The sequence below is a fragment of the Pleuronectes platessa genome, chromosome 15 (assembly GCF_947347685.1).
Source record: "Pleuronectes platessa chromosome 15, fPlePla1.1, whole genome shotgun sequence".
NCBI classification, from domain to species: domain Eukaryota; kingdom Metazoa; phylum Chordata; class Actinopteri; order Pleuronectiformes; family Pleuronectidae; genus Pleuronectes; species Pleuronectes platessa.
Window position 1 is genome coordinate 5223095 of NC_070640.1, and position 25976 is coordinate 5249070.

At 43.8% G+C, this 25976-nt stretch overlaps 1 protein-coding gene across 1 annotated transcript; it reads left to right on the forward strand.

The window, feature by feature from the left end:
• The first annotated feature begins 2947 nt into the window (after window positions 1–2947).
• LOC128457355 (short transient receptor potential channel 4) lies at window positions 2948–21484 on the forward strand. The gene is made up of 14 exons (XM_053442007.1): window positions 2948–3133; window positions 4412–4630; window positions 7882–8022; window positions 8208–8384; window positions 8911–9111; window positions 16933–17278; window positions 18116–18255; window positions 18339–18539; window positions 18630–18751; window positions 19029–19224; window positions 19313–19507; window positions 19780–19821; window positions 20161–20250; window positions 20888–21484. The coding sequence occupies exons 1-14, from the start codon at window positions 2975–2977 to the stop codon at window positions 21482–21484; spliced, it is 2826 nt and encodes a 941-aa protein (XP_053297982.1). The 5' UTR covers window positions 2948–2974.
• Window positions 21485–25976: the final 4492 nt, after the last annotated feature.

Below are 25976 nucleotides of genomic sequence, written 5' to 3' on the forward strand. Positions count from 1 at the left end.
AATGGGCTGTTCTCTTGACCTGTGGTGATGCTGGTTGCAGTTATATTTCTCAAACTGTCCTGACCTGCAGTAACTGAACTGGAGACTCTGTCCACAGAACAGTGACAAAGACCAGTTCACCTCTTTATTCGAACTGGAGAAGCAGTTGGGTCCTGATTGACAATGTCCCTTCTGGCGAGGAGTCCCAGCTGCTGCTGCTACTGAGCGCTCGACATCTGTTTATTGAAAGTTTATTAATATTGAATGGATTGCACATCCAGCACTGCACTTCATCGGAACCTTAACCACACACGTGCCAAGTATGAAGCCGGGAGGTTTAACGGCTTTCGAGATGTGTGAGCCACAGACAAAGAATAAATTCAGTCTTGATAAGAGTTTGATTATCTCTCTCTGAAGTGTGCAGTCATGAGGATAATGACGTCTGTTGCTGGCCAAGAAATAATCGAGCAGAAAACCACATTAAAACCAAAGCGTGTTATTTCTACTCATCTGCTTTGATGCAGATTAAACTAACAAGATAAAACATGTTAATCAGAGCACAATGTTAGTGGCTTTCAATCCAGCTTCTTTCTGTTTCTGCTCTTGGTGCCAAGCTGAGCAAACACATGCTGATTTACTTGTTATTTCTTTTTCTCTACGCAAAGAAAGCAAATATTGAGCTTTATATATGTATGTGTTCATACAGAATATTGCCCTCGTTGTTATGAGCTAATCTGTCTGCCGTGTGTCCGTTAATCCACTCGTTATTTCTGGGATAGTGAGATGGAGAGTTAATGAGTTCTCCTGAGACGGTGCTAAGAGACGGGGGGGGGGGCACTAAACACTACAGCTACTTCAACTGCCTCCCTTTGTATAATTAGAAACATATAAACATTTACACTCTATCCCGTAAGACACAATACTTAACAACACTTCAGTTAAGTGGCTATGTTCAAACTCGGAGAAATCCCTAATTTTAGTCAAGGTGAAGGGGCGTTCCATTTTTGTCGACTTTTAATTTGGTCATATCTACTTTACCAGTGTTTGTGTTGGTCACTCGTAATGGGTCAAGATTCTTCTTTGCTGTAACGGGAATAAAGCTTTAATACATGATCTGATCTGTTAACCTGATTTCATCTGTGATGGTGGTGAAGACGACAACTCCCATGATCCCACGCTGCTTCAGGGACTTTGTCAAAACTTCACATATTGTAGAAGTTACATAAAAGTTATATAGTCTACATATCAAGGAAATTAGAAAGGGCTCTAAAAGCAGCACATCCTTTGAGTTTATATTCACATGGTGATGGTTAACATCCTATTAACACAGATTCTGTGAATATTAATTGTAATAATTATGATTATATTATATTTTTATAAACTGTATTTGTACAGCCCCTTTCATGTATGAAATGATGAGAGTAAAAACAGTTAACAGGAAATGTATGCTAAATAAGATCCCAGTAAGTTAGAACAAGAGTCTGATCAGTAACAAATACAACACTCAGTTTATTAGGTACAGTCCAGCAAAAAATCCTACCTCAGTGACATTTATGATGTTTCCTCAGTTGTGTGCTGTTGGAGCGTGTTGTGTGTGCAGCGACTGCTGTATCACACACTGCATTATTTTTAGCCAGCTCTACCTGATAAACGTCCAAATCCCGGCACTGCCAGATTCCAGAGAACCTGGAGATCTTGGACATGTCCTTGTTAGGAGCCGATGGTTGTCCAGCGTCACCGCCTGCTTCTGGAGGTTTTATTTTGAGAAGTGTCGCGTATACAAAAGTGCTGGAGGCGCCATGTTGCTGTCACCAGGCAACCGCCGAGTCAACCGCTCTCAATCAATTAGTAAAGCTTCACTAACGATGTTAACTCAAGTGATTAGAAGCTGGTGAATTAAACGTCTAACCTTCCATTCCAGCTGCAGGATGGACATGTTGCTCTCTGGTGATAGAGGTCGAGCTGGAGCTGACAGGGTTTGATATGTTCCTGCTTCAGTTTGGATTGAACAGAGTAAACAGAGAAGTGATGTGAGATGTTTCTGTGCCCGGAGGTTAACACTTCTTCTTTCTTCTTGATGTTTGTAACTATGGCAGATTCTGAGAAGACTCTGAGCAGATCAGTAGCAGTGCACGAAAAGCTCCAAGGTCGATGTCAGTGTTTATCTCACTGCAAAGAAAGTCAGTATGAAGGGACACAGAAAAGTCTGGAGGGGACTCGGCTGCAGTAAATGTACATTTTAGGCTTATATCCAACTTGCAAAACAGATTTTACTCAGACTGCAGACATAATAACAAAAGTGAAGCTTAATAACATGATAATTAAATCATGCTGGTCAGGGATCATGTAGCTGTGATTCTGGGACATGCAGGCAACTGAATGTATCCGCCCACTGGCCAAATGTAGGAGCTCCAGCCTCCGTCCCATCCCTTAAACCCTTAAAGCTTGGGTTGCTGATCGTGGAAAAGTTAGCAAGAGCAGACCACAATGTGAAACAATGCACATGTCCCCTGGCTCCTGTCTCAGCAGCACTTGACTCTCCTGCTGAAGACTCTGGTCATCCCCAGGTTTAGTTTCAATCCCTTGAGCGCCACAGACACCAGCTTTTCTTATTTTCAGGCGACTTTCCATATCGATGGCTATAACGACCTGGCGAGGAATTCAACAAATAAGATAAAAAGTGTTTCAGAAACCGCTCAGCAAGCTACCTTCAACGGATTAGCAGTATAATAATAATAAACTTTATTTGTATGGCACCTTTCTTACAAGAAATGCATGGAAGGAATGTCATTTCTGTCTGTATAACCCTTTCACCCCCTTCTTCTCTTACTCGTCCTTTATATCTTGTGAAAAACATCACCAACAACAGCAGGTGCCTTCTCCCTGTAACATCTTTGCCCCTGTCCCCTCTAGTGTGAACTCCCCCCCCCCCCCCCCCGCCTGGCCGCAGCTGTAGCCGTGTCAGCAGCGCGCTGGTGAGCTGAAGCCCAGGGAGATGTCACAGCTCTACTACCGGCGGACTGACAGCTCCTCGTACCGGGACCGCATCCCGCTGAGAATCGTGCGGGCCGAGTCGGAGCTGTCGCCTCTGGAGAAGGCTTACCTCGGAGCTGTGGAGAAGGGCGACTACGCGAGTGTCAAACACGCCCTGGAGGTGTGTGAGAGAGAGAGAGAGTATAAATATATGGTAGCATGGATGATTTGATTGGTTAATGAATGAGTGATTGCGGCCGGTGAACCATTAAATTATTGATGGACAAATGGAACGATATTAAGTCCTTACTGTTATTGGATTGATTTAAAAAAAAGATTGGAAGATTTACTGTGGACATCTGCAGCGGTTATGATCTGCCAATAGAATCTTCCAATTAAATCTGAGGCCTTTTATTTACCTTGAGTTAACAGAAGAAGATGAAAATGTAACCGCGTATGATATAATATTAACATCACAATGCGGTAAAGCCAAGCTAAACAAAAATAACAAAAATAGAAAAGAAACAGCTGAGAAAAGAAGCTTTGTGATCGAATTAAAATGAGATGCTCAGCTTCTGTCATAGATATAAAAGATCACCACCTGCTGGTCGGCTGCAGTATAGGTCATAAATACTGCCTCCTCCATGTTAGTGGATCGGACATGGACCAAACTGAAAAGTCAAAGATTTCCCCAAATATGGTTTCTGTCATTCTGGGTAGCTCTATCAGTATTCATTTGTTTGATAAATTTGGCTGTAAATAGTTTTGGCTAGAACTTGTGTCAAAAGTGCAAGATGGAGCACCTGTATCCAGAATATTCTCGTTAATTAAAAAAATTATGATCTATACACAGCTGTAGAAAACACTTCTTGGAAGCTACACTCCAATAATCGTATATTTCATTCCTCAACTCATGATGGACAGTTTTATAATAGAGATTGAGTTCAGTGCAGCAGAACCAGAGATAAGTTCTCACTGATTTTAAAAAAAAATCTCCCTCGTCAATATCTGACACCCTCACCCACAGACAGATCTGTTGAAGAATCAGATGTGCTGATTAGAGGAGGAAAAATAACCTTGAACTGTTTGCTTCAAGCTGAGATAAGGATCGGGCTCCACTTCCCCTCAGTATGACTCATATAGCTTTTTTCACATTAGTAATTCTCCCGTAGACCTATCAACACAGTAAATTGTGTTAAATTGGTCGTATTCTCCAACAATTACTATTGATATCAGAAGGTTGTGTGTTCATCACTCTTTCAAACAAAGCAAGAAAGCAAAAATCACTATACTCTGAGCTGCTGACTCAGATTTTAAAGGCGTTTAAGTGTTTCCTTTCAGAAATCAATGTGTTATATATGCCAGTGGGTAATTTCCCTTCTAATCACTGAACAAACCCCGAGTGGCTTTTAAAACAAACCCTGACTTCCAATCACATCCTTGTTTTTTTGTTTGTCAGGAGGCAGAGATCTACTTCAAGATCAACATCAACTGCATCGACCCCCTCGGCCGCACGGCTCTGCTCATCGCCATCGAGAACGAGAACCTGGAGATCATCGAGCTCGTGCTGAGCTTCAGCGTCTACGTCGGCGATGCCCTGCTGCACGCCATCCGCAAGGAGGTGGTGGGCGCGGTGGAGCTGCTGCTGAATCACAAGAAGCCCAGTGGTGGCATGCAGGTGAGGAAGGAGCGGGGGGGCTTTATCTGCTGCTGACGGGTCTGGGAGAAACCACGATAGAGATATGATTCCTTACACTTGCCACCGTGTTGTATTGTCATGTTTTAGTGCTTTTGATTTTTACACCTGTCAAAGAGGTTATGTTTTCACCCGGTGGTTCTGATTTTTTTGTGCAACCAAAAATGTCAGACTTTTGGGAAAGGTACAGGCAGGGGCGTATCTAGGATTTTTTCTGAATTGGGGGCCATAAAGGGGCCACAATTTACACATACGCACAATTCCTGATTCGGTAAAGTGAACATTTTATTCATTCCTAGTTACATTTTAGCTCTCTAGCTCTGAACAAATAGAGAAGCTCTGAATATATTTTGAAGATATAAATCAAAAAACATTCAAGCACATTTTGTTCTTCAAAAAAGTTCAGAAAATAAAACATTCTTAACAAAACTTCATATTTATGGAGGTGTGTCCACCAAGAGAAATTATTTACATTATATTTATATTTCAGTCTTGAAAGAAATCTAGATAAGTTTCAGGATTGACAACAGTGTTGTAAACCAACTTCATCTTCTAGTTGATGAGAAGAGCCTGTTCTACTGCTTTAATTACTGTAATCCAAACTAAACAGTCTAATTTATTTCAGCTCCTTTGCACTGATTGCTCTCTACTCAAGGAGAGTTTTCTTTTCATCTACCCGCGACACATGTACACACAGACACACACACAGACACACACACATGTTTCTTTGTCCCCTCGCCCTATCAGCAGTAATGCACCATGAAGCACAAATGTTTCCTGGCTTCATTGATGAACTGTGGCGGAGATGTTATTGCTCTTCCTGTCGCGTCCTGTGAGTGAAATCATCGGAAAAGCGAAAAAAAAACCATTAGGGCACAAAATGGAGCCCGAGCAAAGTGGATAGCTCCGGCTCGTTGGTGAAATGGATGTGGAGCGGACTGAGATACACAGGCCCAGAGTGTGCGGTGGTCCGATTCCCTTAGTGGTGACATCTATCAGCCGCTGCATTGCCTCTTTACCTTAATGTCTTGGTAAGATAGTGTCTGTTCCTCGCACACGAGTAGATTGTGAAAATAGATCACTCTGGAGCTCTCAAATCTCCCTGAGAGAGAAGCTCATTGATTGTGTTAAAAAGCCGTCTGGTTAAAGTGCATCGTATCCATTCCCGGTGTCATCCATGAAGTTGTTTCATTCATTTCAAGCCTTGCCGGAGCTGTGTGCGTTCGTTTTTCTTTTTCGCCGGCAGCTTGAAGGATGTGTTTGTAAGAATCTTGCGAGTCGAGGCTTGTTTGTTTTCCGGCGTGAAGCTCCTTGGCATCTTTTAAATAGCTTCATGCATTATCCTCTGAGCGTAGATATGCATCTGTCGGGGGCTCAAACACGGCAGCTCACGCTTTTTCTCAATTAAAAGAGCCCGTGGGTGCTTTTGTGTTTCGTTTCTTTTTTTAATCCCTTCCAGTCTTTTTATATAAAGCACATTTTGCTCAGTGTTTTTTTTCGGTGACTGTGCAGCCCACATACCGTATGCACATGGACCCCGTTATGTAAGGGAATCCCTCGTCTTCCCACGTGCACCACAGAGCCCGGTGGGAGGGAAGCGTTATCACGTCTGCAGTGAATCCTGCAAAGACATGCGCTTATTTTTCGCACTGTCATTCAAAAACACCAAACCGCACAGTGTCCCATTTTACTGCAGCTTCATCTGAAGGTTTGTGATGTCGCGCGCTGACAGGTGGAAACCAACAGGGGGCGAGAGCACAGTGAAAACAAAGGCACACTGTGAAGTCTGAACACCCTGCAGATGCTATAGTGTTGCATTTTTAATCAATAAAGCCGATGGTGGATGCGTTGTTCTAATGTGAGTTACAGACAAGTGGGCTTCGATGTGGTTTCTCTTCTCCGCTACTATCATCGCATCACATCTCTGCTCCGGCTCCAAGCTCGGTCACAGGCCACGGCTGTTTGATGTGGATTATTTGATGTCCCCTCCTCCTCCCACACAGAGGACAGAGTATAGAGCTTATCAGATCGCCCTCCTCTGCAAAACAAGACGACTCTCCCACGTTGCTCTCCGACCACTTCTTGTTGAAGTTTGACGAACTGATGGCCGCCTGATTAAACGACTTCGAGCGGCAATAAATAAAGCTGATGAAACATTTTGAGAAAATGAACCAGGGCCCTTTTAGATGACATTTCTTCATTGTTCCTTTGAGCTGGTGAAGTGGGGCCAGGGCTTCACTGATACTATTTCTGTTTGTGCTTTTAGTAGACGAATGTAAAGAGAAGCATTTTTGCACATCTACTAAATAACCCTGAAGCTTCAGATTGTGTTTTTTTTTACATTCCCTGGATGTGCAGTTACAGAGAGTTCCTTCCCTTTCACATGTCCTCCACCCACACTGCGGTTTTCTTATTAGACCTCAGGACTACGTGGGTGTGGATAAATGTGGCTTGGCTGACATCTCACTGTCCTTATTCTCACTGATGTTAAATAGTAAAGTCCCACCATAGTTCCACCTGTTTTCAGCCTGTCTGGTTCTAATCAGCCAGAGTGGGCGGCAAAGGCTTTAGCGTCTCTTTGCTAAATCGGCCCTTACCTTTTTGCTTTCTTATCCTCAAACCCTTCTCTGACCTTCCCTCCCCCGGTTCCCTCGCCTCAGAATCAGATAATAGGCGTTCAATTAAAAGAAGTGAAGAGGTCCGGCTCATTCCTCCGCCCGCGGCCGTGTACTGCCGCTGAGCGACATGGGAACAGCACAAGGGGGCCGAGCTGGAGGAGGCGATAAGAGCGCTGGGTGGAATGAGTTTCTCTCTGAGCGTAATGACTCCCTCGGAAACGTGTGAAATATGAATGCACGCTCTACCGCAAGCCTCCGTGTGGGTGACATTTTTGCCGCCACTTTGATAATAGCTCACCGGTTCTTTCTCTGCTCCGACCTCTAATGACTCTCTTGATCGCCCTCCTTCAGTTTACCTCCAGTCAGTGGAAAGCCCCTCCGAACTGCACTGAGGTGAACAGGAGGTCTTCCAGCCGCCGGTGTTTAACCAAACCAATTACTCACAGCCCACTGTGCTCTGAGCAAGTCATTTCAACCTGACTGAAGGGGGGGACTGAGGTCTTTAAACCGGCAATACAATGCTTGAATCCAAAAGGCTGAATGTGGTGCATATAGAGAAACTTTAATTAACACACACAGTTTATATGATTAACGTTGTTTTTTCTCCCCCGACAGGTTCCCCCCATCTTATTGGACAAGCAGTTCTCTGACTTCACCCCCGACATCACTCCCATCATTCTTGCGGCGCACACCAACAACTATGAAATCATCAAGCTCCTGGTGCAGAAAGGCGTTTCCATGCCGCAGCCGCATGAGGTCGGTAAACCACGCGTCTCCTCATGGTTCTCTATTTGTATTTTGACGTTATCACCAGCTTTAAAAACCACATGTATCCAAAATGTCAACAACGGCTGAGGGTATAGACAAAGTTTTGTGTGCAGCTTTGTTTAAAGAGCAGCTTTGACATGACCCATGATGTTTCCCATGTTTTGTCGTTGCAGGTGCGCTGTAACTGCGTGGAGTGCGTGTCCAGCTCGGACGTGGACAGCTTGCGTCACTCGCGCTCACGTCTCAACATCTACCGGGCGCTGTCCAGTCCCTCGCTGATCGCCCTCTCCAGCGAGGACCCCTTCCTCACGGCCTTCAGGCTCAGCTGGGAGCTGCAGGAGCTCAGCAAGGTGAGGGCGAGGCAGCCGGGCAGATAGTGGTGGAGCCGCAGCGTCAGGATTTCATAAACAAAAGAAATGAATGCACATATTTTTCAGTTCAGAAAATATCCAGCTACTGTATTGTAAAAATACAAAGTGTATTATTTAATTTATAGTAAAGCTGAGTTGCCATTAGAGATCAGAATCAAAACAGAAATAATTAAGAACAGATGCTCCTTCTTTAACTCTGCAGGTCTCCTTATCTGACACTAATTACAGTAAATGCCCTTTAGGTTTATTCAATACATATTTCATATATAAGAGGGAAAAACACTTGGTTTGCAGAGGTGGTGGATTCAATAAGTAAACAAGTCTAAAACAGCTTCTTGACAGAAAACAGCCAGAGGCCAGGTTTCATTTAGAATCTCCACTTCCCAGAAAAAGCTGCACACTAAGATTAACCTTGATGTATTGATTTCAGCTGCCAGGTTCCTTCAGGACGCCCTGATGTTTAGAGGCCCCTGTGCTCTGCATTCACTCCGCCCGTGTCTTTCAGGTGGAGAACGAGTTCAAATCCGAGTACGAGGAGCTCTCTCAGCAGTGCAAGCAGTTTGCCAAGGACCTGCTGGACCAGACCAGGAGCTCCAGGGAGCTGGAGATGATCCTCAACTACAGAGACGACATGAACCTGTTGGAGGAGGAGAACAACAACGACCTGGCGAGACTCAAACTGGCTATCAAGTATTACCAGAAAGAGGTACAAGCATATTATGGAGCCTAAACACTGGGGATTTATCAGACGTGCTTTCTAGAGCCCATTTGGATTATGGAAGCTGATATATATTTGATATATGATTGGTTGTATTTTCTTTTTATTTAAAGTTATTTATAATAAAGTTAATCATGACTTCATCATAACCACTTTGACCATTAGTGTTTTTATGAATATCTGTAGATAAAAAGAAAACACAATCAAACATGACATTTTCTGCATTGTTTAGTTAAATTTAAAGTTTAATTTAAAACTTTAAGGACAAAAGAAGAATGAAACAGAAAGGCTTTCTTGTTCATTTTAGAGGCTGCAGTAATGGGAAAGGTGCCGGGGTGCCATCCCAGTTAGATATGAATGTAAAATCCAAGATGTATCATTATGTAAACATGTAACATAACAGGCACCACATTCGTTTCTTTCAAACTGTTTCCTTGATTTCTCTAGTCTCTCCTTTTCCTTGTTGATGTTAGATTTCCTGGCCACATGCCGCAGGTCCCGTTCACTGCGTGTGGCCTGGGGGCGACTGCCAGCAACACACACAGGTGTCACTGCCAGCAACACACACAGGTGTCACTGCCAACAACACACACAGGTGTCACTGCCAGCCAACACGATGCAGTGTAATGATGTTAGATTAGCATCAGCGTCTTCCCTCATGTTGCCAGAGGCTGTTTCCCGTTGTATTTGATCTGATTTCACTTTGGCAGCTCACGGAGATGACAGATAGACAGGCAAAAATGTGTAGCTGTACATTGGGATGGGATGTCTACTGTAATCTACACACACACACACACACACACAGATTTGGAAGATGGTTTGCAGTTCTTTTAAATTCGCCAAAAACTTATATATCACACGAGGGTAAAGAAAAACTGAAGAATGTCTCCTATAAACATTTATGCTCTTTAATCCTCCTGAATGTGGAACAAGTGCAGCACATCTATTTTTACAGCTCGTGGAAAACATTTAGTGATCAGGCACGGATAACTTCCACAGTCCAGTTTCATTTTCCGACAGTGAGCAAATTGTTTTATTCAGCAGCTTTGCAGGAGCTGAATTGCATTCGAAGCACATTTGAATAATTATGCTGTTAATGGTACAAACCAGATAACTCGAGAAAAATATCCAGCTGTGCAGTCCAGTAATTAAATGCTTTTGTTTCTGCTGCTGATGAATGCTTTGCCAGTAATGGGAGCCACAAACGATGAGTATGCAAATGAGCTGGTTTAAAGGTGCGTTTTCATTCCTATGAAGTGTGGAATCAAATGTGTGCTCCTGCGATATAAACCCTCAGTGCCTCACGTGATCAATACAGATGTGACTGAATTATGTAACATTGTCCCTTTAAACTCTACCATAATTGAAACTGAGGAGTAAAGGAATATGTTTTTTTCAGGTATCTGATCTAGTTAACACCTGTGTCTGTTTGTTGGTTTCTTTGTGCGTTTATTTATTTATTTGTTCGCAGGATTATAGAAAATTTACTAAATGGTTTCCCACCAAACTTCAAAAAATGAGGCCTTAGACCTGGCAAGAACATTTTGGTGCGGATGCAAATTTAGAGGCCAATTGAGGATTTATTTACCTTTAATATTTCTATATACTTAACAGTGGTAGAAGGCACGGAAGCAAAGAAGGTGTCGAAGGTTCGAATCCCTGTTGGGTCGGGATCTTTCTGTGTGGAGTGTGTATGTTCTTCACATGTATACTGGGTTCCTCTCTGAGCACTCGGGATTCCTCCCACAGTCCAAACACATGCAGACTGGGGGTTGATTGGAGACTGAACCGTCCCTCTGTGGTAATGACCTCTCCAAGGTGCACACTTCACTCTGGCTCCAGCTCCCCCTGCGACCCTCAACAGGATAAGTGGTAGATGATGGAATGATGGATTTTCTTCTATAAGAACTAAACCATCATGTGTTGGGTTGTTTGGCCTTGGCAGAGAAATGTGCTCCATTGAGTTATGGCTGCAATCACTTCACATTTGTCACCATATATTAATTTGCCCGGGTAAGTGCTGTCGGAGAATAGAAAGCAATGGCTAGATGCATGGATCCTGGTTTAATGCAGAATGTGGAGAGCCTGGTTTGAGTTGATTTACTAAGTTGTGGGAGAGTTTAAAGTCTCCTCGGGGAAGCAGCAAGGCATTAAAGTGATATTCCAACACACAACCGTGCCGCTGAACACTGAGGTGAAGCAGACACATTACTCCATTGTGCCGTCTGATGCAGGCAGCTCTCTCTGGTTGGACTCTTTTGTGGAAGTCTTGGTTTGTTATGCAGCAGTTTCCTCCTTCATTAGCTCGGCTGTTGGAAACAGGTCAGCGGGTGACCACGTTGAGTTACATGAAAGCAGTTGAGTGCAGAGGATGGCAGCACGGCCATCATCTTCAGTCGCTTTGTTGTTGTAAAGAAAGTAAATCTTTCGTTGTGCACAGACATCAGACGTCCTCCTCTCCCCAGGAGGGTTTAAATGATCCAGCTGATGTCCCAGCATGCCCTTCTGCTGAATCCTATCTATAACACCCATTGATCGCCGCGGCTCTTTGATGGAGGACAGTGTCTCATGATGTGGGGACCAATCCACCCAGCTGCCCTTTCCACATGATAAATGTCCCAGTTACCTGGACTGGTTAGCAGTCGTTTAAAGGTGAGGTTGTGCTGCTGGAAATCATCATTCTGTCGGTGTGTGTCTAATTAATCATTAAAGCAGTGTTGTAGTGTGATTGATGTAAAATCTCTTCCTAATGAAATCTGTTGCTCTGAAGAAATCTGCCACAGAAAAAATAAATCAAATTTGTCTCAAGTAGGTTCTAAAAACAAATTACATTTATTAAAGTTCTAATGACGCAACCTGCTCTATTTTTTCTATTGTTTCACATCCTCACCTATAGGAAATCCTTGAAACACATTTATTTTGATAAAAATAGCTAAATAATCTTACTGCATTGGAAGATTACTTTTTCATACAGAGAAGAATAAATTAAAGTTTTTGTGTGGAGCAAATAATAATGCAGTCTTAGCTGTTGTTTTAGCATGTGCATAAGTGAGGATAAAACTGTATTGATCCACACACCAGGGTAAGCTCAAACGATAGACTGTGTATAAGCTGGAGGACGCGTCTCCACTTTCTCCCACCATCAAGAAATGAAGCCATAAATATACCAGACATGAGCGCTTCCATTTTGCACCAATGACAATGACAATGCAATCGGGAGAATGAAGCTGCGACATCAAGGGCCCACTCATGAACCCCCTAACCCATTTTTTATAGCATCAACTAAGTCATTAAAAATCTAACTTCCAAGGTAACTTAACACCCGATCATACATCAGTGTGATACGATAACTAAAAATAAAAGAAACCACCATTGAGGTAAAAAAAACAATTTGGCGTGTCTCATCCTCTAACATGGAGTAGGCAGGGTTTATGGCCTTTACTGCAGCCAGCCACCAGGGGGCAGTCGAGACACCCTGGCTTCACTTTTCGAGAGGCATCATGTCTTTGTTATTGCAAGTTTCTGCCAGTGAAGTCAAAACATTTTCTCTTGCTTTGCATTTGATTCAGAATTTGCGTTGGAAATGTCTCGTTCTTCGTGGAGCAGCGATGATATAACAGATTATTTACCGCAGCCTCCTGACGGTGGTGAAGGTGTAAACGCACCGAGCCAGTTGCAGCTTTTTGCAGATGTGACGGATGATCTTTTAAGCCAGACGTGGGTTGTGGCCCCAGCGGCGCTCCGAGGGTCAAGTGGACACTTAGCGGGTCTGGAAGAGCTCGGCTGTTCCTGGGAGCCGCCATTACCTCCAGCACATTTAGTCTGTGGTGCGATCACCCCTCATCTCTTTCACCGATTCAGCAGACAATCACTCAGGCTCTTATAATTGGTGTGAACCTCAAGCCTGAATGTGTTTTTTTTTTTATGGTGAGTGTTCCAGTGAGTCATTGGGAGCCTGTCGTTGACCCCCACTGGAACAAAACTCTGGCCCCTTCTCCTCTTCATCATTTTGTGTGTGTGTATGTGTGCGCTCATTTGTGTTTCGCATTCATCCCTACGTGTGTGTGTGTGTGTGTTTTCTTGCTGCGCTCCCAGGGTTTAGAAAGGCAATTTAAAATGGTCTGAAGAGAAATCTCCACAGGCCTCCTTTCAAGAGAGCTTAGCTACCGGAGCAGCCGGCGCTTTGATGCAGTGGGAGGTCAAATCAGATAAATATGATCAGGAGCACAGAACACATTCAAGTAGCTGGTTATCCCCCCCGAACATCCGAGGCTTCACAAACTGGATGGCCACTCGTTTGTGCTCACGGCAGGTGAGCACCCTGGAGAGTCACGCAGAGACCTGGAGCAGACTCTCTCTTTAATATTTAACATTTTTAAAGGCGCCAATGGGAAAAGCTATTAATTTGACACGCTGTAGTTTGACGTTGCCCCCTTGTGATACCTCATAAAAACTGCAATTCAGGATTTCAGATGTGTTTAGCGTCTCCATTAAACGCTGATAAAATCACACTACACGGGACTAAGTGCCATCAGCGGCACTAACCTGCAGCAGATACAGTATCTGGCCTGTCATCATGAGAGCGTCTCCAATGTTCAGCAATGTTTGGTTTCAAATATTCAAAGGAGACCTACTTATTTATATTTAGAGCAGATAAAATATGATCATACTGTTGCTTTTTGTCCTCTTAAGTTAAAGTTATTGCTTCAATCGGATTGTTTGTCCTGTAATCACATTTAAATCAGCCAGTTGTTTAAGACAGACAGACAGAAAGTTGACAGATCTTCAATGTGTGGCTTGCAAATCAATGTGTTATAATATATTTTGGCTCATGTCCATTGATTTGTTGCTTTGTCAACACAGTTATGCAATAATGGATTTCCATTAAACTTCCACATAAATCCAGGAATTTTTGTTTTATTACTTTAGTTAACATTATTGAGATTTTTCCCAGTTTCTCTGGGAATATTTCATAAATCTTGATTACATCTTCATTGAATTTAACTAATTAAAGGCGACTGCTCGGCCGTGGCGTGTGAGCTCTACTGAGGGGAACCACTGATTGAAATGCAAATCATGATTTTACACATCGGGAACTCAGATACTCTCAGAAGCGATAAATCCTTTCCAGGCTCAGATGATAAGAAAGAGGATCCTACCGCATGTGACTTAAAATATAAATCATTGGCTTTTGAATAATTGAAAGTGTGAAATATTTGAAGACAGTTTATTGTCACTTTGAAAAATATTTGAATCTTGATCTCGACCTAAAGCTTGAAGATCCTGCAAAATAAACAGCTGCAAGTTGTGTCCTTGTCCGTGTGTCTTTGTCAGTCTGTGTGTGTGTGTGTTTCCGACCCTTCATGTCGGTGAAGCTGCGGGGGGGCGGATGGGGGGGCAACGTCTTGTCAGAGCTACAGATTGGACCCACTTGTCCACTCACACAGTGTCAAACACTTTCCTGCTGTGGAGACAGGCAGTGGAGGTGGAGAGACACTTTATCTCCCAACAGAACCCACAGGGATTCAGTCTGAACTGTGTGAGGCAGCCATCACGACACACGCACACACACACACACACACATACACACACACACACACACACACACACACACACACACACACACACACATACACACGCACACCAACACGCACACACATACACACACTCTACCATTGAGTGTAAGTAAGTGTGACAAAGGGAAGGTGAAGGTGAAGGACTGGAAGGAAGGTTTTAGGATAGGAGAGGTCTTTTTTTGTTTGATATTAAATTGAAGTTCAGATGATGAAATGAAATAAATTAAATACAGAATAGAAGATGTGACGCAGTGAAAATAATTATCCTCTCTCACTTTTATCTACCATTAACGCCTGTGTCTGTAGAGAACTCTTATAAATTGCCTACAGGCGAAGGCTGGTGATTCTCACTCATCACAACCTACTCCACAGTTTCCAAAAGAAGACCCAGCATGTCACTAGTCTACTAGTTTAAATTGTTTCACTTTCTTAACAAATTATTAAAATCTGTTGTCTGTAAAATAAAATAAACAAAAATCCCATATTCCTCCTTTACCAGAGCATTTCCTAATTATAACTCTGTCAGGTTTGACTGCGTGGTGCTGATTAACGTAAGTGATTAGACGGCTCAAGGACAGTTTACTGTCATTAATTAAACTTAATGTTCAGACCGGCGAGATGAAAGCTGGTGCATGAACAGACCTCTCACTTCCACACCCTCCCCTGTACAGAAGAGATGTGATCAAAAGATCAAAGCTCTCATTAAGTGGACGGCATAAATCTCTCTGTAGCTGCTGTAGCATTTAACTATGTGTTCTTTTTATTTCATTATTTTCTGGGCGGAAGAACTTCATTGTGAGACTGATCCTGAAGCCACGGTTCTGCCTCAGACTTTGGGTCCAACTTAATGAGCTCAGAAATCTTTCTCTATAAATAAGGTTCATCCTCAAAGGAGTCGTATGAACCTGTTCACTTTGCCCCTTGATTCTTCCATCGTGAGCGAGAGAGGAGATCTGAAGCGTTATCATTGATCCTCCTCGTTATCTTAATGCTCTCTCTGTCTCCCTCCTCCTCTCATTTGGAGGAAGAAGAGGGATTGTCTTCCTCAACGCTCGTCCGGATCGAGATATGAGCGACTCTGCTCCAGCCCCCCCCCCGACGCACATAGGGAGCTCCGTGGTACCCATGGTAACAAGCTGCAGAGATTTTGAATTGGCTGCTGCTGGATCCAGTCAACACATCGGCTCTGATATTACCAAAATATGTGAATTTTTATAATAGCAGTTATCTTCTGTTGTTCTTCTTCAGCTTCTTGGATTTTTACAAACTTTTATTTTAGACTCTCTTTCTATGTATTGTTAATATCTTGGTCTCTATATATTTATATTCTTGGCTGGAGTGACTCCAACAAAACCACATTTCTCCCCCGGGGATCAATCAAGCATTTCCGATTTCTGATTCTTCCTGCAACCTGCAAATATGTTTGCATGTGCAAACTGTTATATTGTTTTTACACAATTTACGAAACACAATTGACAATCAGATACTTCTAAGCGATCACCACGGGCTGTTGATGTAGCTCTGGTCCATTTCACAGAGACACAGCTGCAGTTCCGCTGATATTTTGGCTTTGCTGGTCTTTTTTTAAACCTGCAGTTCGTTACCAAACAAACACGACATTAACTTGGACAGGATTTTCCTATCATGTTCTAATTTCATTTTTGCAACCACATAAGGTATCAATCCCTCAGCATCGCCAGACGTCAAACAAGCCAATCAACAGAGAGGAAGACTAAACATTTCCCATGTGTTGGTTTACGTCTGAAACCTTTTGATTCCTTCCTGTCGGGTCTGATTTGGATCAAGTTCAAATCCCACTCAGAAGTCTGAGGCCGGAGAACTTTCTCTCTCGTGGAAAAATCAAACAGGAAATTCAATGCACTCGTCTGAAAACACCATCTTCTCCTTTCTCGACAACATGTGGATTCTTTTGCAGTTCCCTTCCTTCCATTACTTGATTTCCTTCGGATACATCATGTGATTCAATGATCACCACACAGTCTATTCCTGCGCTCTCACCTGGAACTTGGTGCAGGTGCTAAGTCACCAGAGCGTTTTGTTCTGTGTAGAACTGTCAAAGAGCCTCGGGCTGAGGAGGCTGCCTCCCAGCAGGCTCACGTGCTGCAATCACAGCTCACATTAGGACATGAGGAATCCCTGCGGTCGCTCTTAACTCTGTGGATCAAACATGATGAAAAGTCTAACTCTTTGCTAACTTGTCTTATGTTCTCAGTTTGTAGCTCAGCCCAACTGCCAGCAGCTGTTGGCGTCGCGCTGGTACGACGAGTTCCCCGGCTGGAGGCGGCGACAGTGGGCGGGGAAGTTCTTCACCTGCGTCTTCATCGGCCTCCTCTACCCCGGGTTCGCTCTCTGCTACCTCATCGCTCCGAAGAGTCGCTACGGCCTCTTCATCCGCAAGCCCTTCATCAAGTTCATCTGCCACACGGCGTCCTACCTGACCTTCCTCTTCCTGCTGCTGCTCGCCTCCCAGCACATCGTCACCACAGAGCAGGACCGGCAGGACAGGCAGGGCCCGGCGCCCACCACCGTGGAGTGGATGATCCTGCCCTGGGTGCTGGGTGAGTCAGGTGGCTGAGGACAGGGGAAGTGGGTGAGGAAATGACACCATGGTCGACTGGTCACCACCTTTGTTTAAAGTTAAATTTAAATTTGACATTTTCTCTATTTTACCAAGCTTCACTTCTCAGCGATCATATTCAGAGCTGTGGCAAATCCAGATCATTTCTATGGATTAAAATTAGGAAAAGAGGATTTTTGAATTCTGATTCTGTCTTCTCACATGAATCTGATTTGAGAATGATTGGAAATCTGTTGGAGACTGTTGAGAATCGTCACGGTCATAAAAACATCACCAAAGATTTTGCCACTTTTAACCACGACCTTGCCCACGCTGTCCTCCATCTTGAAAATCAACAACACCTTTTCATACCTGCAGCGACACATGTCCACATTTTTATATGTTAAATTTAGTGCTTACCTGCTAATATGACTATTACAAACATACCTGTTGAACTTCAACACGTTTGCTGAATCATTTTGTTATGTTAGCAAGCTGATGTTGGCATGCAACTTCAATCACACACAGTGTCTCAGTTCAGGGTGTGTAATCTTCAGAGGATGTGGTCCACCCAGCTTGTGTCTAAGTTCACCCTCACAGATCTGCTGACTCTTATTCCTGATCTCAGAATAATCAGAAATGTTCTAATGCATATTCTGATCGTTGGTGGTGGTGATTCAGTCGGGGAGCATTTCGCTGCCAATCCGAGCTTCAACTCCCTCTGACCTAAAGTTGTCTCTCAAGAAAATGAGCAGATTTGTACATTTTCCATTTTCACACGGCAGCCGCCAGAAACAAGTTCCGATCTGACAGGTGATGAGAACATCTCTATTTCTAGGATTCATCTGGGCCGAGATCAAGCAAATGTGGGACGGTGGTTTCCAGGACTATGTCCACGACTGGTGGAACCTGATGGACTTTGTCATGAACTCTCTATACCTGGCCACCATCTCCCTCAAGATTGTAGCCTACACTAAGGTAATGACTGATCTCTGAACAGCAGCAGAACCATCCGGTGTGATGTGTCCTCCTCACTGTATCTCACTGTGTTCCCGGTACAGTACAGCGGCAGTAAACCCAGGAACCAGTGGGAGATGTGGCACCCGACACTCGTAGCTGAGGCGGTGTTTGCCATCGCTAACATCTTCAGCTCCCTGCGCCTGATCTCCCTGTTCACAGCCAACTCTCATCTGGGGCCGCTGCAGATCTCCCTGGGGAGAATGCTGCTGGACATCCTGAAGTTCCTCTTCATCTACTGTCTGGTAAACACGCAAATACTCTCACATCAACATGAAGCGTTAAACAGGACTGAGAGCCGTTGATTGTCTCATGCAAACCCGGTCTCTCTGCAGGTCCTGCTGGCCTTTGCTAACGGGCTGAACCAGCTCTACTTTTACTATGAGACCAAGGCCTCGGACGAGAAGGGGAAATGTAAGGGCATCCGCTGTGTGGAGCAGAATAACGCTTTCTCCACGTGAGTTCACATGAGTCTCATCTGTGCCTGCGTGTTCAGTGTAGATGTGTGATGTTGTGAAACTGAGTGGCAAAGAAACAGAGAGGTGTGCTCCTGTGATCACGCGTTTTGTAAATGTGTGAAAAGTCTCCAGTTACCAAGAGAAACTGATGTTTCAGCAGAATTTCACAAACACAAGGCCGAAGGGATTTTTTTCTCCAGGTTTATGAAAACTTTTTCAGTTGATAAAAGATTTTCTCAACATGATATTTGAGTAACGGGAGTGTTTTCCCTGCAGGTTGTTTGAGACCCTGCAGTCTCTCTTCTGGTCGATCTTCGGCCTGATCAGCCTCTACGTCACCAACGTGGACGCCGACCACCAGTTCACCGAGTTTGTCGGCGCCACCATGTTTGGAACCTACAACATAATTTCACTGGTGGTGCTGCTCAACATGCTCATCGCCATGATGAACAACTCCTACCAGCACATCGCTGTGAGCACACACACACAAACCACAACTGAAAGCACAAGGCGATACAAACCTGCTTTCTGTTCTGAATATGCTCTGAACTGGATTTCAGGACCACGCAGACATCGAGTGGAAGTTCGCCAGGACGAAGCTGTGGATGAGCTACTTTGAGGAAGGGGCCACGCTGCCGGCCCCGTTCAACATCATCCCCAGCCCCAAGTCCTTCCTCTACCTCATGTGTTGGATTAAGAGGCAAGTGTGCAAGAGGACCAACTCCATGCGGCCCGACACCTTTGGATCTCTCGGAGTAAGTCGGCCGTCAAACAATTAAAACAACATTTCACTGTGATGGAAAGAACAGAGTCTGTTGGTGGGAAAAAATCATTTGTGATGATGATGAGATAAAACAATTTCAAGATGCCACCTTTGGAATTTTATGCAGTTTTTACTCTGCATTTTGTAGACAAATAAATTAATCAATTAATAGAGAAAATCAGTAAAGAAAATAATACTTTGTTGCCCCTAGAGAGTCGAAATGATTCTTACTCACTTTTGTTTTTGCATGTGATGTCCCTGCAGAGGCGAGCAGCGGAGAATATGAGGATAAACCATCAATATCAGGTAAGTGTGTCTGTGTGTGTGTGTGTGTGTGTGTGTGTGTGTGCGTGTGTGTGACAGACTGTGACAGATCACACATTCTGCTCTTCTGCTTTTCTCCGCTTCCATTCTGTCTCTGTCAATAGAAAATTCATGCAACAATAAGCCAAACAATTACACTCAGTCAGGGATTTCCCATTTGTCCACATTTGCCTGGGGGTTGTTCTTCTGCTTCTTTTGGGAGTTGCAGCTTAGAATATTTTATTGTCATCTTATTTTTGACTCGGAAGTTTTCTAACAGCACTTTTTTTATATATAAGAATGTAATTGTTTTTAATGGCCCTTTTTTCTCAACTGTTTCAGGAGGTGCTGAGGAATCTGGTGAAACGTTACGTGGCCGCCATGATCAGAGACGCTAAGACAGAGGAAGGCCTGACTGAAGAGAACTTCAAGGTTCGTTCAGGGAAACAAAAAAGGTTAACAACCAGCTGGGGAACATAGTGGAGCAGTTCATATTTAAAAGACAAATATGTCCCTGCTTCCTGAGGGTCCAAACATTTGCCTCAGTATTTGGGCTAACGTCGGACACAAGTGACTCAGAAAGAACCAATATTGCTTTGTGTCTGCTGGACGTGTAAATAAGTAACTGAGGACCAACAGGTTTTCTATGTACACAATAATTGCTGTTGGTTGTGTAGCCTGTTTCCATTCTATGGTGCTTAGAACTCAACAAATCAATTACTGATGAATGACTAATGCAGATATATTTTACCCTTTGTTTTTAAAAGAAAATCTCAGCCCACTCGATATTAAATATTTATTTGCTTTGATTTAGATCTTTGAAGAAATGTAATTGCCTCTAAAATGTTACATTGTTCTTTTAAGCTTTGTAAGAAAAGTTGTTTTATTATTATATAATAATTTCATGGATTACACCTTGTCCACTTAGTACTGACTGAGGTAAAATGAATCAATACTCTCTGCAGCGCTCCACAGATTCCCACTGCAGAGATTGATTGGGACTAATGGTTGAATGAAAAGCATTAGTTGATTTACCAGGAGGAGCTCATGCTTTGATTTGCTTCCTCAGGAGCTGAAACAAGATATCTCCAGCTTCCGTTACGAGGTGATGGGCATGATGAAGACGGGGAAGCCCGCCCTGCAGGGGGCGAAGGCCAGCGGCAGCTCGGTGGAGTCCAGCCTCGCTTACCCGAACTCCTCGCTCAAGGTTTCCCCCGGCCCTCAGAGCGGCCAGGCCAAAGGCAAAAGCAACCGATTCAAGATCACCGCCTCCATCCTCAAGATGGGCAGCTCCACAGCGTCACCCAGGCCGCCAGAGGCCTTCAACGGTCTGCCGAACGGACTCCTGCCCCTGGAGCCTGATGAGAGCCCCGGTGACAAGTCAGGCCAGAGGAGAAACTTCCCCAAAGATATCACCGACTTTGGCTTGTTCCAGAAACGCCATCGCAAAGAGGCCGCTTCGGGCGAAGAAGAGATTTCCAGGAAGATGTACTCTTTATCAGAGGAAGCAGGGGACTCTGGGGCCTCAGACGCAGAGGAGCAGGACAAAGAGGAGGAGACAAAGTTCTCATGGGGAGAAATGGTGGAGGAAGCTGCGGTGACGGCGGCAGACATCGAGGATGCCGAGGTCTCAAAGTCTGGCTCGGAGCTAGACAAGGAAAAATGATGATTGTTGATCCTTCATTGACCCGGTAGCTGAGGGATGTTTGACAGGAACATTATAACAGGCCATGTTACGATGGACTGGAGTGAGACTGACAATCGATGTGAGCTTTAAGTGAGGAAGGTTCAGAGACGTGCGTGATACTCGCAACGAGTCGAACTTTCCCAGTTATCACCACACTAGTGATCAGCTTTGATCTATGGAGACTCAGGGAGGCCTTTGGTTTCAGAGTTTTAAAATGTCGTTATATCGGCAGCGAAGGTAAATGAAGCGTCGCGAGGATTTAGATTTCAGGATGAAGTCATTTCATCTTATCTCTTCCCTACGGACGATTAGAAAGTAATTATTTCCTGAAACTGAAGATGTCCTGTTTTCTTTAACCTCTTCTCTCTCTCCTTTACCCTTCCCCGACATGTGTCCACCACTCCATCATTCACTGTACGAGCAGTCTCTCCTTCATCCCTCTCTCTCTCTCTCTCTCTCTCTACCTCTTCTCCTCTCCTGTTTATCTCTACGCCTGCTTCATCTCTTCCCCTCCTTTATCTCACGGGAGCAATAGATATGTTCACTTCTTCACCCGACTCTCTGCCTTATTCTGTCTGTTTCTGCACTTTACACATTTTACTCTGGCGAACAGTGTGTCGAGCTCTGACCATGCAACAACTCTGTCGATGTTTTTCTATGCAAAGAATCCCAGGGAGGGTGACGAGGACGAGGGTTTGACAGGGGTCGGCTGCTGGTGGAAGGGTAATGGGAGATAATAACAATATGAACCAAGGCTATCAACCCTTAAAAGCAACATATTATTCATGTTTGATCACTCCTACAGAAAATCTACTGGTTCTTTTATCTGTTTTTCAAAAAGGTTCCTTTTAGATGTAATGTTAGTTCGTTCTACGGATGTTCTAGAGACTGAAACAGAACCGAATAAACTGAAAAAGTTCACTATTTATTCTGCTTTTTTTTTTTACTTCTAACACAACATGAGGTTTTCCTGTCGGGACCGAGACAGACGGCATCTCCAAGGCTTCTTTTGTTGTCTTTTAATTACTCATTCTTTAAGGTACGGTGGCCCTGAAGTGCAAATCACAAAACAAATCCTGTTTGTGTTTTCTTCCCATTATAAAGACTGTCCGTGTGTCCGTCCAATCAGCGACAAGCCTGGTCCACAGTAGATATCTAACTTTTCCGTTTGACAATGTGTTTCCTGATTGGTTGGCGTGTTCTCTTATTTGCCGCACAATTTTTGCAACAAAGGACATTTTCACCACTTCAGCACATGGTCCTGTCCTGACCCAGATAAATCTTGGAGGATTAATCAGCTGAATGTGTTCGACAGTATTTTATATTTATCTGGGAAGACTGGAAGTTTGGCAGCAGGAGATTGAACCACCATACCCCATCATTAACTATACACACTGGACTTCTTTAGTTTTCTGTTGATTCTGAATCTTTTACGTTACACTCCATCACTTTCCTGCTTTTTCTTCTCGGTGGTTTATGATTTTCTTTCAGCCGTCAAGTGGCCATGCAAGTGAAAAAGAGATGAAATATTCAGCGGATGATGAAACTGCTCAGCGTGTGATCAAAAGGTTGAAATGCTCCTGAGGTTCCAACAGGACTGAACTGTCACTGATGCACATGATTACATAAAAATTGCCGTATTTAATTAAAGGAGTAGCTTGAATTTATATTATTTTCTTTACATTTAAAGGAGTTCTTGCCCCTAATGCTCAGGAATCAAACAAAAAAAACGACATTGGAGTTTGTATTTGAGTCGTATACATTTAAAGAGAGTTCTTTTATGTTGCATCAAAGGTTTCAGAAATTAAGAACTTGTGCCGAAGACTCCAGCAGCAACTGTAACAGGCTGCAGCAAACACAATAACAACACAAACAGACCCACACACGCACAGTTTGATGCAGTCACACACCGGTGTTCCACACATGACTCTGTACACGATTAGAGACAAACCAGGTTCACAATTCCAAACAGATTTTTTATATTTCTGGACATATCATGAAGACTCGCTGCAGGAACACACACACCAGGACACACGGACACACACACACACAAATGAAATGAATGCACACCTGTTATACAGATGTTGACCGGTAAATAATCTATAATTCTTGCCAGATGTGATGACATGAAACATCCAAGGTCCACATCCAGGATTAGCTGATTCTCATGGTCTAAGGTCAAAGGTCACTGTGATCTCACTTGAGGATGTGTGTTGGCCTAATTTAGGGTTCAAGTGCAAATTATGAACAAATATGTAAGACAGTGTAAATTGATAAAGTGATGACACATTGTATTGGAAAAGTCACGTTGTTAGACCTGCACCCAATTCAATGAAGTGAGAGGAAAGTGTGACCAGATTCCAGATGTGGTTGTAAACCTTGACAGTGTCGTAACTGAACCGAGTTGAAGACGTGTGTGAAGTGTTTTATCTTTGGTATTTTCTATGCACCATAATCAAACCATTTTCGTTTTTCTCTCAGAATCAGCCATATTGAAAAAGCATGTGAACATATACAAGGAATCTGATTCTAGTCAAATATATAAAAATACAAACCTAATATCTACAGATTATTTATCATATATACTATATGAGAGTGAACACAAATGGATATAAAGAGCAACTTGACTGGTCAGTGGATGAACACAAGCACGAGGTGGTTTCCTTTTTTTTTCCGACGCTAAGAGGCAGAAACACACGACTGTACTGACGCGTCTTTTCCACCTGGGGGCGCTGGCAGTACAGGATGAAGTTCCTCAGTTCCTCTTCCTCTCTTCCAATCTCTACATGAACTGAGATTTAAGAGGGTCACCTGCAGAGGGAGGTGGTGACACCAGGTTCGGCTTCGAGCATGAAAATCTGTCAGAAGAGGAAAACAAAAGAAGGGCACTTTATTCACAGTTAAATGTAATTAAAGTCATAACACAGGAAATAAAAAATAAATCAAGTTTTAAATTGCACACTTGGTTTGAATGTGTGTGTTTACGTGTGAATGAGTGATCTCAGTGTGTAAACTTTATATTTTCTTTCCTCACACTGAGATAACGTCATGGACAGGAAGCTGTTTCAAGAGGGAGGGGCCCCTGTCGGAGGAGGTCGGCTTCCTGCGAGCTGCTGCTGCTCACCCGGGGTCACGGAGGTCATTCAAATTCATAAAGAGCTAGTTAATCTGTGCTGCGCTGCCGGGGCATTAAATGGGATGTGATTAGTTTCGGTTAATTATTATAAGAATATTACAATGATCATTCTGCTGGGCACGAATGATCAAGCCATGGAGGTCAGGTTTCCAGGCCAGTGTGTCTGTGAACACGATTACGCCAAAACTGCTGCACGGATTACGATGACATTTTGTGGAAGGATGCATCGTGGGTTAGGAAAGAAGCCATTCAACTTTGGTAAACCTGGTATGAGTTGAGCAGATTTCACAGGGAATAGTTCATGGATCTTGACGAAAAAGATCAGGCATATTTAGAGGAAAATAGAAATATTTAAGAGGAAAAACTGAAGGGAATATCCCTGATCTCTCTTTGTGGAGAAAATCAAAAATTCAAGGACCTGATAAGAGATTCCAGACTTGCACGTCTCCGCGCTACCTTTTCAAGTCACAACCGTAAATGATGATGTCTGGGTTCGAGCCTGTTTGATGCCTGGTTCACGATGATTTCTTCCTTCGAAGCCGAATCAGATATGGCTTCAACCTGCCAAAGACGGAGGCGACTGTGGAGAGAAGTTAGGCCCCGGAGAAGAAGAAGAGTTGACTTGATGAACGATGGAGCATGACAGCATCGAGGGAAGATGAAGTGGGGGGCAGGGCAGCTGCAGCACAGAAGGGAGCTCAGGGGAGGAAAGGATAAATCCACATCTCAAAATCGATGAGGAGGAGAGGGGTGTCCCTCCGGACTGATGATAGGAAAACACAGTCAGGCTTCTGTCAAGAAAAAGTGTAAAATGTCATCGTCTTCATAGATTCATCACCACAGGGTTGTTGGATTTACAGCCCCTCATTCCCAGCACCTTAAAAACAGCTAAATCAAGGTTATTTACATGTGACAGATATTACAGCCCACAGCTCCTCTCTTACAACGCCCCATCAATCTTTAAGGCGCAGGTGTAAAGAACCTCTGCGTTACACAGTAGCCTCATATAATTTTACAGGATAATCCGCAAGCTGTCGCAGCCCCGTGCACACAGCCGGTGCAGAGTTTGAGTTACAGGGCGTCCTCGGTGCTCCGGGATGTGATGGAGGTGGAGAGAGTCGTGTGAAACAACGTGAGGGGGGGGGGGGGGGACAATAGGCTCCAGAGCTCCAGGGAGGATCCTGACTCAGTGTGTGTGTGGGTGAGAGCAGGATCTCATGGTATGGAAAGGGAGGAAACTCAGGGAGGTGTTTTTTTTTTTTAAAGGAGTGGGTGGGTATGGGTGTGTGCTAGAGAGAGAAAGAGAGAGAGAGACCTGTTGGTATAAAAGCTCTG

Bases quoted from the DNA above. Each gene is read 5' to 3' on its own strand.
- LOC128457355 (XM_053442007.1), top strand. From the start codon at position 2,975: ATGTCACAGCTCTACTACCGGCGGACTGACAGCTCCTCGTACCGGGAC. The intron at 17,279-18,115 runs GTGAGTCAGGTG...CTCTATTTCTAG, and splicing joins GATCCTGCCCTGGGTGCTGG to GATTCATCTGGGCCGAGATC. The intron at 19,508-19,779 runs GTAAGTCGGCCG...ATGTCCCTGCAG, and splicing joins ACACCTTTGGATCTCTCGGA to AGGCGAGCAGCGGAGAATAT.